General features: G+C 25.9%; 1 protein-coding gene across 2 annotated transcripts; it reads left to right on the plus strand.

The window, feature by feature from the left end:
- The first annotated feature begins 125 nt into the window (after positions 1-125).
- On the plus strand, positions 126-7,462 carry L(2)gd1 (lethal (2) giant discs 1). 2 transcript variants are annotated; one of them, XM_083036034.1, is made up of 12 exons: positions 126-269; positions 482-623; positions 1,554-1,666; positions 1,756-2,107; positions 2,839-3,213; positions 3,477-3,821; positions 4,320-4,681; positions 4,874-5,049; positions 5,515-5,781; positions 6,638-6,676; positions 7,030-7,120; positions 7,193-7,462. In XM_083036034.1, the coding sequence occupies exons 1-12, from the start codon at positions 213-215 to the stop codon at positions 7,310-7,312; spliced, it is 2,439 nt and encodes an 812-aa protein (XP_082892160.1). In that variant the 5' UTR covers positions 126-212; the 3' UTR covers positions 7,313-7,462. The 2 variants fall into 2 exon arrangements, with proteins under 2 accessions (XP_082892160.1, XP_082892161.1); XM_083036035.1 differs by lacking the exon at positions 6,638-6,676 and having other exon boundaries at positions 7,193-7,455.
- Positions 7,463-15,769: the final 8,307 nt, after the last annotated feature.

Consider the following 15,769-nt stretch of genomic DNA (forward strand, 5'->3'; position numbering starts at 1 on the left):
ATATAACGCGCCGAAATATTGAGGCTGCAAATTCCAAACAGAGATTCCCTAGAAATCTCTAGATTCCCTATTCGAAATTTGCCTGTCACATGTCACATCTATCTTACTACTTGTTTATAGCCGTAAGGTTGATTCAATCGTTGCGACTCAAATTTTACAAAATTAAAATTGCTAATTATTCGCGTTATATCGCATAATATTAACGTGTCGATATGTTTGGGAAGAAAAAAGAGCCGAGACGACCCAGGCCGGTTGGTGATTTGGAACAGGTATCATATTTTTGATAAATATATATATTATAAAATCCTTTTCATTGTTGATGTTTTTGAGATTCACATATATCTTTCTGTTTATTGTATTTTGCATTATAAATTTAACTCTTAGGATTTCAAATGTACATAATTATGACACGTTTATTTGTCCTCACTTTATAAGTGTCAGAATTTGTGGATTTTTTTTTTCATTAACATCTCGTATCTAGTTTGGCATCTTTGAAGTACCTGATATAAATATGGACAATATTGGTGATAATATGATGGTTGATGGCAACGACGAAGACTTGGAAGCTGAATTAGCTGCTTTGACAGCTGGTAATGATACGGGCTACAAAAGTAGGCGCAGTGGTAAGTTGATTGTTTTTCAGTATTTTACAAATTTGATATATATCAGAAATATATACATGTATAAGATATAATAAAATTATAAATCATTATTGATGATATTGACCGTTAATTTATAATACTTTTAGTAGTTTAATGTGTAACGAATTGTTTTGATCCGCAATTACGTTTTATACTCTTTTTAATAAAACTTTCTTCGTTTTCCTTTTGTACACTGAAGATGATCTAATACAGATCGAAACATGTTTGTCATATTACTTCAAATAAATTAATTATAAGCACTAACTTCTTGCTACGGCTCATTGCCCTTCTTTTCATATTATTAATAATAAAATTATACGTGCAAGTTTATAATATATAAGGTGTCTTAAAACCACTGTCCTTTTAATAATATATTCTTTGACTAATTTGGAAATAGTTTTTTTTTTAATTTTAATAAAAATGTGAAGGAAAGTTGTTATTTTTTTGTCAGTTCAAATTTTCTTTATTATATATCTTTGCAAACTTAAATTAAAATTAAGGACACTTTATCTGAAATTAATTAAAACATATAGTTTTGTTAATCTTTTAACTCTATAAAGTTTAGTTTGCGAAAAACTCTTCTTTTTTTCTCACTTATATACCAAAATTATTAATATCTTGACATTTTTAATGAGAAAAAATTGTTTCCAAATTAGCCAGAAAATTTGTTATTAAAAAAACATTTAGTGGAAATTATGAAATTCAATAAAGGACCCTATTTAATAATTTTAACTTGATAAAACTTTCTTTAATCTATTCATCATCAATTTTGTAATATTTTCTGCTGAGAATATCTTGAATAGAAGAAATATATTACCAAGTCTCTCCTAGAATATTATAATTGTTGGATTACAAATAATAATTTGTATTATATATTTGCATCTGCATATAATATATATGTAAATATTATAGTTGCACGCAAAGCTGTTGCCGATGTAAATTTGGACGAAATGGTAGCCAAGTCTATGAAGGATACAATTTCTGATGAAGAGCCAACTGAAGGAGATGATGATCCTGCATTATTGGTATGCGATATTTAATTATAGTAGATTATACTAGATTATAATTAGTGCAGTATAAGATTTAATCAATTTAAAATTCTTTATTGCTTCAGAAAGAGTTACAAATACTCACAGGAAATAAAGATGTAATGGAAGAGACGGAAACGCCAGAAATAACGGAGGAAGAGCAAGCAAAACCTAATGAAAGTGAATCCACTCCAGAAGAAAATAATTCTATGCAAGAAATGATCAAAATGTTGCAAGAAAGACTAACCACTTACGAAAAAGCTGAGCAAAAGGCAAGAAGTGAAAATGAATCTGCCAGGGCTAAAAGATTTAACAGAGGTGTAAGGACACTCAAGGAAATGTTGCTTTCTCTGCAATCGGGTAGAAACATAGATGAAGCTGATATTCCTCCACTCTTGCCTCCTTCCGCTACTGCAGAATCTACAATTAAAAATACAGGTGATTATTTTTTATCTATGAATTTATCTAGATCTAATATTGAAATCAAATTCTATCTTAAAGAAAATTATGTATTATTTATAAACCAATATATAAAAAGTTGCAAACTTCCTTGAAAAAATATCTTGAAAAATAAGCATTTTCGAAAATTTAAAGTTTTAAACATATTACATAGTAATATTAGTATGATCTTGGATATTATTTTTAAAGTTGTGAAGAACTGAACTTTGAATTTTTTTAAACAAGAATTTTTATTTTTATTTCACAAAAGTAATATCAGAAATTACTATATTGTAACTAAAATTACTACGCACATATGAATATAAAATTTAATTCTTTTATTATACCATGTTTTAATATCAACATTTTTATATCTAATAATGTATAATAATTGTATATTTTATATAAGCAGTTGTGTATACAAAGTTTTCTCTAACTTGAGAGTTTTGAATATTTTCTTTCTTTTTATGATACAAAAAAGACATCAATAGAAGAAATTGTCTATTTTGAAGGAACAAATATTATAATGATATTTTTTTTACATGTGATTTTATATTTTATGTGAGACAGAAGGGTTCAATTAATATTGAAGATCAAATTGTAATATTGCATTCTATAGCTTTTTATAATGAGTCAATTATATTTATTGTAGCTCTATTTTTTAAGCACTGTGTGTTTGAATATTTGTGACATTAATTTTTATTTTATAAATACCATTTTTTCTTTTACAGTAAACGAAATATCACCGACTGAAGTTAATGAATCTGCTACATCAGATGTAGTTTTAAATGATGGTCCTTCTGAACCTTCTGAACCAGTGGCAGACGTCACAGTTGATCAGGAAGCTTCGAATAAATTAAAAGCGCAACAGCAAAAATATAAGACTGCTGCAGTTGCTTGGAAAAAGGCGGGAAATAAAGAGCAAGCATTAAAGTATGTGAAAACCGTGAAACAATTCGACATAGTTATTGCTGCAGTTGCTGCGGGTGAGAAGCTTGATTTGTCAGATATGCCACCTACTCCAACTCTACCATCTTCAGCAAATATTGCACCATCAGCAGCAAAAGAAGAAAACGAAATTCAGAAGCAAGCTTCTACAGATACAGGTAGTAAGCAAAACTATTTGTAAAATTATTATGTATATTTTGTAAAATTATGTTATTAATAATTCTGTAAATCTATATATTACATTTGTATGTATTATATGTAATAACTATTAAAACATAACTAATAATGTAATAATAAATATTATATAATTAAGAATGTAAATTAAAATAAATTGCATACATCAATTCATACTTGTATAATATGCAATATAAAGTCATAATATAAATTATATGATAATATGAGTGTGGCTTATTACTGACAGCTGATTCACAAACGAAGCTCGGTCCCGAGAACATCGAAGGTGCTCTTAAGGAACGTTTGGAAATGTACAGGAGAACAAAAGTGACTGCCGAAGCAGAGGGTAATACTTCTAAGGCGCGTAGATACAATAGAATTTGCAAACAGTTTGAGGACGCTATTAAGTTATACACATCTGGGAAACCAGTAGCTCTGGATGTACTTCCTGTTCCGCCTGGTTTTCCACCATTGTCTAATTCGCAAAATAATGATAACACTGCGCAACCTGCAGTTCAGTCTAAGTCATCCGAAGATAGTGTTATAACAAAGCCTGCGCTACCAAAAGCACCTGTTCCTCCTCCTAGAACAGGTAAAGAATAATTAAATTTTATTTTATATTTCTTTTGTATATACATATATATTTTTGTGTAATTCTTTTTAAATTAACTTACAAAAAGCATTTATTTAGCCAAAATTATTCTTTCGTTTTACAAAATATCTTATAATACATGATCTTATATAAAAAAAATATATATATATGTTGTATATATATTTATTTATTATACAAGATATATTTCGTAAAATATGGACATGATTTTGAGTAAATAAAATGCTTTTTTTTTATTTTAACCACTTTTAATCTTTTTTCACTTTAAACTCATTTTATACTCAATTAATAAAGATTATCGAAATATACATAAAAAATTTATAACTTGGAAAAAAGATTATATTTGGACAAACGTTTCAATTTCTTTTATTATTCTTAAACTTAATTTCTTTATTATTTTTGTACGCTAAAATTATACATTCCTAAAGTTATAGAGAAATATTTCATATATTATATTTTCCGTCTCATATTTTTTATTAGGACAGAAACCTAGTCAAAAGATAACATCGCGTGCGGAAAAGCAAATGCTACAATTACAGCTGCGACAGCGCGAATTGAAGCAGGCTGCTTTAAATGCAAAACAAGATGGGGATATGGATTTGGCGCGTGATTATCTAAAACAAGCTATGGGGATACAACCTTTAATAGGAGCCAGCAAAGCCGGATTGCCTGTCGATATGAATTCGATTCCGTTATCGCCTCTCGAAAGAAAAGAACTTACTACATGTCAAAAAGATGAAACGTTCATATTGGTATCTGCCGAAGATTTTTCAGAAGGCTCGACCGGGACGGATGATCAAATTTATGAAAATCTTGAAACTCAATTAATTAAACAAATTAAGGTAATAATAAAATATTCTTTTTACTAAATACTTAACGTTAGAGTGATATTTATTTTCGTTTTATTAAATAAATTAAAGTAATAAATAATATATGGAAATATATATTTTACAAGATTTGAAGCTAGTATCAATGTAAGCCAAAAATTGTACGATTTATTAGTTTGTATAAGTTTTTATCATTTAATTTCGCAGACGTGTTTGTCTTCACGGGATCATTCAAAAGCGTTGGGGAATGTTGCTGCATATAATAGGTGGGAACGACTCGCACTTGGTTACACACGAGATTTAGATATGCTGAGAGTTCGAAAACGCGATTTACTGCCACCACCGCAACATCATTATGAAATTAAAAGCTATCAAATAGTACAGTTAGTATACATTTAGTTTTATTATTACTGATGATAATTCAAGTATAAATGTACATGAGCGAGTGAAAAGAAATTATATAAGAAAAAATCTCTTTTTTTGAAAATTGTTAAAAATTCTTTATTTTTTTTTCATTTATTATAATTATATATAATAATATTATATATAAGCTTGAAAAGTCTTAACGGAAGAGAGTTTAATCATATCATTTTAAAACTTAACTCTACTTCTATTTTTATCCTAACAAGAATACATATATTAAATATAGAAACATTCTGTAATTTATAAACATTATTAATTCGATTATATACAAATGTTTTATGAAAAAAGGAAAAGACAATGAGAAAATATCAGACAACTGTGTAATGTTTTTAATTAGTTTTGAAAAAAATGTTCAATATAAATCTTTGCCAGATTATAAAAATTAGATTTGTTCTGAAAATTAAAATAAAATTATATTTTTCCAGGAGTTGCACGGATTTAAACGACAGCGACATCGAAATTTCTATAATTAGGGGAATCAATTATTCTCGAGAGGCAGATACGTATGTTATGTTTGAATTTCCATTTCCATCGGATAATCATCCTACGGATAGAACATCGACAGTCAAAGATTCTGCCAATCCTGAATACCAGGGTGTATTTCCGTTGAATGGGATTATAAGTCGCACTTCCAGACAGTGTCAAAGGGCCTTCAAACGACACGCTTTAAAGTGTGAAGTGTGGGCAAAAGGGTAATTCAATATTTTGTGCGTGTGTGTGTGTATATGTATGTATGTGATATCAATAGCGTTTAACATTAATTAGTGTTTAATATTAATTTGATATTAATTTGAATTTTAATCCATTGCATCTGATAAAATACTATTGAAGATCCACAAAACTGTGGTGTGCATGCAAATTTTTGTCACTATCAAGTGGCTTGAAATTGCATTAGTAAGCATGAATATTAAATTTAGCACCACATACTAATTTAATATCACATAATATAATTATCCTAATGAGAAAAATATTTTTTGATATTTTTGTAAAAAAAATGTAGATTTTTAAATGTTTTAACAAATTCATATTTAAAAAATGACAAAACATGTCTGGGACAAAAAGTGACTTATAATTTTGCGCAGAAAGATTGTCTTCATTTGTCTGAAAAATAATTTTACTAGAAACACTAATAATTACCTGTACGTGCAATTATTATTGTTTAGAATTTTTTTATTTATAAATATTTGTATATTTTTGTTTTTATATAATAATGCTCTCATTCTTTTGCAAATATCTATATTTCTTTCTCGTTTAAATTGAAAAGATATTAGAATAAAGAAATAAGTTGAATTATTTCTCTCAGACAAGTAATAAATAATCAGCATCTCTGTGATAATGACATAATCTTTTTAAAATGCAATTAAATTGCATGAATTGCAATGAAAATAAATTGCATTATTTCTCTTTAGCTTTACATGTACACATCTTAAATATTAAAAGCTAGCGAAGCTAGTTAAATGTAAGAAGACAATTAAACATTAATTATGTTAAATATTAAGAAACGGTATTTGAGAATATTGTACATAAAAAATAGAATATTGCTTGCAGATGCTCATTGAATCCCATTTTATGCTGCTCTCATCCCAGGTATGACATCCCTTAAATCCTGTAGAGTATGCAATTTGTTACTTGTACAAAGATTTTGATTTAATACACTTTTAAGAGTAATGTAAAAAGCGCTACCCTGGCATTTTATCATACATGCCATCTTTCTATAAAAAGAAGCAATAGCGTTTGCAAGATTAAATATACATATATGTAAAAGTTATCATAATGTTTGTAGAATGAATGAATCGTATACGTAAAATTGTATCATTATTAAATTATTTCATCATATTACACAAGCAATCTGTAACAGCGTATATTTGAATTTCTGCGACGTAAAAACATTCTTGATATCAGTTTTTTTTATATTTATTATATGTTTCGTAATGTTACAGAGGCTTCTTCCGAAGTGATAGTCTACTTGGCACAGTGACAATAAAGTTACAACCTCTGGAGTCCCAGTGCACTCTACATGATTCCTTCCCGGTAATAAAATAACTTATTTTTTTACACACTTTTTCTATATATAGAATAAAAAAATTTATATTATTATTTCAGCTTATGGATGGCAGAAAAGCAACAGGAGGAAAACTAGAGATAAAGATCCGTCTCAGAAATCCAATCCTTTTTAAGCAAATAGAAAACATGACGGATAAATGGCTAAGTATTGATCAATGATTGGATGCAGTTCAATAATTTATCATTGATTTGTAATTTTTTTAATCGTGGGGCCTTTAAAAATAATGCGAATCGAGAGTAAATTACTGTATTTTTTAAATATATGTTAATAATATATATGTGTAATTTAAAATATATATAAAATATAAGTATAATTAAAATATATATATATATATATATAAACACAAATTCCAATAATAAGTAAAATGCAAAAATGTAAATATTCTGTATGAAATAGTTCTGTATTGTATTAAATAAGTTACATGCAATTTGTAATATATATAAATGCGATAAATTTTGACTGTGCTTTGCTTATAAAATTAATAATAAATAAAATAAAAAATATTTTTAGTGAGTAAATTATATTTTTTATATATAATGATTTATAAAATTTATTATTTCAAAAATTATGTAAAAGTAATATATATATATATATGTACATTATTTTATAATTAGCCTTGATACGCTCCTGACGCTTTTTGTTTTCTCTTTTTGACTATAGTTTACGAATCCATAATTCATCCGATTCTCCGCTAGAGGTCTCCACCGATTCTTCTGCCGACCCAGGGTCAACAGGAGTGATAGGCAAACCGAAATACATACATACGTACATAGTGTGCCAGAATCATCGGATGTCCTTTTTAACAATAGATTTTTTTATCAATTTCAAGACGCGCGCGATTTTCAGCAAAAATATCAAGAAAAGTCGTTTTGGTGAGTTTCCAATTTTTGCCTTTACATATCTGTAACTCTAAGCTTATTTAAATTGAAATTATATTATAAAATAAAAGTTTAATTTACGAAAAGCCCTTCTTCTTCAATTATTTAAAATTTAAAATTTGAGAAACGCACTACTTTTTTAGATATAATCTATATGCAATGATGATGCATGTTACGTAGCTTATATTCTTACGTGTAATGATAAAATGGCTATCAATTCAAAATTTCGCATATAATATATATTATATATGTGCAAATCCATTATATATATATATATATATTAACATTTTCTATTTATACAAGATATTCTAAAATATATATTATTTCCGAAAATATATCTCAAGAAGAAATTGTTTGTTTAAAAAAAATAAATATTATAATTAATAAAAATTTTATTAACGTTTTATTTTCAATATTTCAATATTAAAATATTGAAAATAACATTATTGAAATTTTTATTAATTCCTCATTAAAAAAACCTCACTAAAAAAAAATAAATATTATAATTAATAAAAATTTTATTAATGTTTCATTTTCAATATTTTAATATTAAAATATTGAAAATATAACATTAATAAAATTTTTGTTATAATATTTATTTTTTTTATACGAACAATTTCTTTTTGAGATATATTTTCGAAAATAATATATATATTTTAAGATGGTTTGTAATAAATCGAAATTTATTTTAATATATAATAGATCCGTACATATTATATGCGAAATTTTGAATTGACAGCCGCTTTTATCATTAAACGTAAGAGTAAGCTACATAAATGCATATGCATCATCATTGCATATAGATATCATCATATATCTAAAAAGATATAGTAAGCGTCGATTTCTCGGATTTTAAATAGATATATGTATCGTGTGATTTACACATGGAAACAGAATAATTCGCGCACTAGAGCTGAATCCACGTTTCTCAGAGAACAATACAGCAGGTGAACCTCACTAACAAACTATTGTCCGATAATCGTTCGACTATACCTCTTCCCAGTTAGCTGTACTATTAGTTCATTCCTCGATCTGTGTATAGGGGTTCCCATTTTAAGGATATATTTTAGGAGCACTGTTTTTTGTACAAAATCGAATTTTGAAGTATTTTATTTATCATCATCTAATTATTTTTATTTCGAGAAATATGCCAAAAAGAATGTTTTTTTTCTATTTTAACATTTTGATTGCAGTCCAATTTACTTGCATTATTCATTTTCCTTAAAATCTATTTTATTTTCCTTTTAAAAATATTTTTTTCTTTTTCATTTTTTTTATTTCAAAAATTTTTGTCAAGTCTGAATAATATTTATAATAAACGAAAAAAATGGTTATGCTTATGCAAATAAATTCTTTTCCAATGCATTGTGTCAAATATCATAATATAGAGCTGTGTTTAAAAAACTAAACATAAGATTTAAAATCTCTTTTTCAAAACATTATTTTTTTTTAATATTAATGTGATTAAATAGTTCTTACTATAAATTTTGTATACAACATTTTTTGATATCTTGAATATTTTTCGAGTTATATCGAGAAAAGCAAAAAGCTCTACAAGGGTGGTTTCAACCCTTAGAATCGTTTTTAAACCACAACTACAAATTACTAAATTCATGTGCACTATTTATTTTCCCTAAATGTGCACAGAGAGAATTTTCTCTTAGAATTTATCCTGAAAATTGTGGTAATCGTGGGACAATATGGCGTGGAAAGAATTTTATGAGAATTTCTCTGATTAATATTTATCACAATAAAAAATAATAATGTCTATCACAATAAAATATATGTATGATATATTATGGAACAAACCAAACAATGTAATAACTTTGTTTTTAATCACTGCAAAAAATATAGTCATTCGTAAAATAATAAATATCACTAAATAAATAATATTTAAATATATAATTTATTGTTATAGAAGGAAAAATAAGGTTAAAGAAAATAGTGTGAATATCAATGGCTACTATATAGTTTGTACTAAATTGCATAGTAAAATTAATCAAACATATTTTATATTTTATTGTAATAGATATTATTATTTTTATTGTGATAAATATTAATCAGAAAAATTCTCAAAATTTTTTCCATATTGCCCATGATTACCATGATTTTCAGGGTAAATTCTACGAGAAAATTCTCTCCGTGTTTGGGTATAAAGTTTCTTAAAAATCAGAATTTTCACGAGGTCCTCAGAATCCCGCGGCGTTTTTGCTCTCTATTCTTTCCCCGACAAATATTTCGCGCACACATCTAATATCCATAATGGATTTTGCGTACAAAACGCAGTGACACCCGTACATGGTGTCACCCACAAGTATTAAGTAACCGCATCTGAGGAACAATGCGTTTTAAGAGCAATTAAAAGCGACGAGGGTGAGGACTTTTCGCTGAAAGGTCAGTGAAAATTCGAAAGAAGGGGATTGCGTTAAGTCAAGTGCCGCATATCGATCGCGCATGATCGGAAAACAATGGGATTTATTTGCCAATTAGACAATTAACTCGGCCCACATACAGGGAGGGAGATTCTCTCTCGGTTCTCCTCATCCGACCGACTGAAAACTCACTGTTGATCTCCGGCGAACGTATTATATACCCTCGGGGGCGCCTAGTATTTGCTATGTATATACACGTAACAGTGGTAATGTTGACCCTTTAGCCTCCGCCCCCGAAAATTGGTGCCCCCGACTTTCCGCGTGCGAATTAATGATGTTTATTCGCTCAACCCTTTTGCCTCCGTCTCGACCGACCTGTACCTCCCGTCGTCTTATTCTCATCTATGCACGCTGAAAATTACCAAAAAACGGTGTTCCATTTCATGATTTTACTGTCCTTTTTTTTAGAAACATTCCACAAAGTCGTCGATTAATTATTATCTCTTCTGATTCTCGATAAGATTCTTCTCTATGTTTAAATATTATATTATATTATATAAATATAATTAAAAAATATAATAAATATATAATAAATATATAATAAATAAATAATATATATATAAATAAATATTATAATAAATATTATATATATATATATAAAATAAATATATATATTTATACATATAAATACATAAATATATAATAAATATAAATACATATTTATATTATATATTTTTGTTAACGTACTACACACACGCGCGCAAAAATACAATTTAAATATTTGTAATATAATTATTTTACATTAATTTTTTATTAAAAAAAAAAGACATTTTTTGATGATAGTGAAAATATTAAAATTAGCTTCAGAAACGATTGTCAGGAATTTTTAATGTATACATATATGGGATCTTGAAATCTTTCAGATGTTTCGTTGTGTGTTTAATATTTTTTTATGTACCTTTAAATTTCTTTTCTTTAACTTCATTATTTATTCATTATTATCATAATTTTCATTATTTCATTATTTATTATCATAATTTTATTATTTTACATGCAGTTACTTCTGTAGATATATATGCATATTTCTAGTAATTCTTTTTAATTTTTGTGCTTCAGGAGTGCTCCAAAAAACTTCAACAAGATAAATTTAGTCTTTTATTTATCATGGAATTTTAAACACACAATAGAAACAATCATAGTAAATATATACTTTTATCAATAAAATTTTAATGAATATAGAGATGTTAGATTAGATGAAAAACATAGAAGCTTTATTGTGATATTTTGTTAATAATTGTTTAGTGAAATTAAAAAATAATAAAATAATAAAAATAAAAAATAAAGTAATATTTTATAATAGTTAAGAAAAAATAAAATTGTTTGATATTTCTGAATTATTCTTTCTTATGTTTTATTTACATTTTTTGACTGCTTGTAGAGAGATCAGCAACATGTAATATAAAAATTTAAAGGGCCTTTAAGTTTAAAAAAAAGAAAGATTATTATTTATTTAATTCTCAAAATCATTCCTCTCAAAAACTATATTTCAAGAACAAAAATATTACTCTTTATTTTCGACATTTTTATATGGAAAATTAATTTTTTTTCGTAAATTTATGTGTAACATTTATAAAATTAAATTAAAATTCATATTTCACATTTTTAAAAGACTATATCTAATCTATATATATATCATAAAAAATGGTGATATTTACATTCTTGTACTAATGATTAAAAACAAATAATAAAAAATTAATAAACATTGTATTTTGTATATTTACAAATAAGAGATGATCAATTGTAATATTGCATTATACACATTAATTTGAAGATTAATTGATATCTTTTGCATACATGCAGTTTAGTTATAAATAGCTCTCAAATCAGAAAATTTGAAATCACGAAGAGAAACAACTGTCTTCGATGATGTTGTGTACGTTAAATGCAAAAAAAATTACAAATTTTTAAGTCTTGTCCATAAGATAACCTTTAACATAAGTAACTATTTATCTCTACAAATATGTTACAATGTTCTGATTCGAAGTTCAACGATGACGTGTAATCTCAGTTGCAACAAGATTAAATCATGAATCTATATATGTTATGTATATTAGAAGATTAAAGGTTCAGAATTTTTATAAGATTAATTTAAAAAAAAAAATTTATATATATAAACTTTGATAATTTTGATAATTTTGTTGTAATTAAGTCTAATATTTATATTTTTATAATAATATACTTAAAGTTGAGTTGACATAAAATAAATTCTCTTATGGCAGCAAAATTTTCATATAAACAAAGTAGATTCTATTTATGTAGTTTTTGGTTTCTTTTCATTATTTCGTATTATTGTATTATTGTATTAGAATTATCAAAATTTTTAGAATTATTAAAATTTTTACGATGACTAAAGAAGCAGCAAATGCATTATATTAGCATATTAAAAAATAAGATATCTCGAAAACGATACATTTTCAAAAATTTTTTATTAGAAAAAAAAGACAAAGAATACAATAAGAAATAGTAATGTAGGTCTATATAGGATATTACGACGTCTGATCAAAAATATCTAACTATTTTTTTTCTCTATCTAGAGCTCTATCTAGTTTAGAAGAAAAAAAATAAGGTCAGAATTTTTTAAATCAGATCTCGTATTATTTAATAAACTTTAACATTAAAAAAAGAAATATCTCTGCATACAAAAATATAATTATGTATCAATATATATAAATATGTCATTTAATCTATAGAATTATATAGCTTAAGGCGTTAAAAAAAAAGCAACAATCTTTTTTATACTTCAAACATAAAAATTCGATAAAAAATTTATATTTAATGTACCAAATTACTCACTGCTAAGTTTCTGTATATAGATTTGCTATCAAAATACGTAATCTTTGCAGTGCATAAAATATGTGCTTCTGAGAAAAATTAACTACACATTAAACTTACAATTAGTCTTACTTACAAACAGATTAAGTTCATATTAGAGTTCTAATAAAATATAACATTTTATTACCAATAAATAAAGATAGTTTAGGAGTCCTTTACCTATTTTTAGTACTTTTCTTTTATATATTTTTTATTAATTTTCTTTTTATTAATCTTTTTTTTTTTTAATAAACGTATATTTAGACAATAATGATTTCCAAATTATAAATATATTGAAGAAAGAAGTGCCACACAAATTTAAAAAAAAGTTTAAGAAAATAAATACATAACAGAAAAAATTATATCTCGCTTAATTAATTTTGAGAATTTTAATTCGAAAAGTTTAGTTACATAAATATCTGTATAATATCAAAAAACTGGAAAAAGTTGTGTTATAAAATATAACATATTCATTTTTTGATATTTTTTCTAATAAAAAAGTAATAAATTTAAAAATTGTTATTATTGTCATAATTATTGTGTAATTGTTAAGAGAGATCTTGTTATTATATATTAAAATTAAGCTCGCAAGGAAGAGAGAGAGTACACATTTTCGTATAAAAAAAATTATATTATGAATTGTTGCTAAATCATTTTTTTATAAATATTTTTTCTATGCTAGAGAGAAGTCATCTCATTTTATATTCCTAATTATTAGAAGCTAGATAATTTGGAAAAAGAGACTCAATTTGAGAGTCTCCCTTTCCTCTTCTTCTCGCTCCATCTTCTTCGCATTAAATAATTCTAAAATTTTTATTACGGCCAGTTTGCTGTTATCTAAATAAAATTATATAGATGATCATCTAGAAATTTTGGCATCATCTTATATATCTTTACATAGATAATAAAGATATATATTATCTATATCTGTGTATTTAAGATGAAAAAAGTGTTACCTTTACTAACTAGACGAATATGTTCAGATAATTTGGTTTAAAATCATAGTACATAAAAATACTTTTTACAATTTTATGTACTGTTGTGATTCTAAACCAAATTATCTGAACATTCGTCTAGATAATTTAGTAAGCGATAAAAATTTATAAATAAAAGTATATATGTATATATTTTTATGTCCCCCTTTTATAATTTACATTTTTTTATAACTGTGTTTACATAAGCGGTCTTAAAAATAATATTATGTGGAAGTTATCTAGATGAATCGCCATATAATTTTCTTTCATCTAGATATATTTAATTTATATATTTAATTTCAATTTAATTTTAATTTATATTTAATTTCAATTTAATTTTAATTTATATTTAATTTCAATTTAATTTTAATTTATATTTAATTTCAATTTAATTTTAATTTATATTTAATTTCAATTTAATTTAAATTTATATTTAATTTTAATTTATAATATATAATTTATATTTAATTTATAATATATTTAATTTTAATTTAAACAAAATCACCTTCATCTTATCTAACAAGATGAATTTACATATTTTCATATTATCTTTATCTAGCTAATTTTAAAATCTAAGAATAACTGGTTACGGCGATTTGATTACAATAAGGCGACGTCAGGATTGCAATTAAGCAATTTAAAAAAAACGATATCTCCTTTGTTTTCTCCCTGTGCGTTAAAACATGTTCGATTCCGTGACACGACGTGTCTTCGGATGCGACACGTGCTTCGCGCGACGGTGTATCTCTCCTTTTTCGAAACCGTTCCCCGTGGATAGAGTTTGGTTACGCCGTTTCTGCTTATTCGGCACATACGACCGGACGTGACGTCACTGGAACTACGCGGAGTGTTGATTGCAGATGCCAAATGCGACCTGACACCCGAGGAGTTCTGCCTTCTCGTTGTGATTCACTCGCGTTACCGCTGTTGTTACCTCGGTTCTGTGTGCAACAGATTCGGATCAGATACAAAGTGGATCGATGTTCGAAGGTGTTTTCGCTGCGCGAAAATGATCCAATTAGTCGGGAAATTTTTCTTTCGGTAAATCGAAATGCTCTCTCCGATATTGAAAGGAAGAATTGTAAATCATATGAATTTTTTGTTCTTTATATGAATTGTTTCTCCGCAAAATAAATACTCTTAGTCAATATATAATGAATGCGTTCTGATATGCAAAAAAATATTTCAATCATTGTGACACTGATTATACTGTGTTTGCAACAAATAATCTGATTGACAATTTTAAAATTGCTTTTTATTTAAAAAATAAAAAAAATTGTTAAAACTTATTTGACATTTTGAAATTAGGATTTTCATCTCTAGATGTCTTTCGAGTATCTGCAAGTTAATAATTAAAATAAAAACTAACCCGCAAATAAAATTTATATTTAATTAAATATCATATATATATATATATATATATAATATATAATCATATATAAAATGTATCCATGTATATGTTTTCTTTCTGCTGCATAATCTCTGATGTCTGTATGTACAGAAAAAATAATGAAAAGAAT

This window comes from Prenolepis imparis, unplaced genomic scaffold (genome assembly GCF_030444845.1).
Source record: "Prenolepis imparis isolate NDT839.2.m4 unplaced genomic scaffold, iyPreImpa1.0 SCAF_4, whole genome shotgun sequence".
Lineage (NCBI taxonomy): Eukaryota > Metazoa > Arthropoda > Insecta > Hymenoptera > Formicidae > Prenolepis > Prenolepis imparis.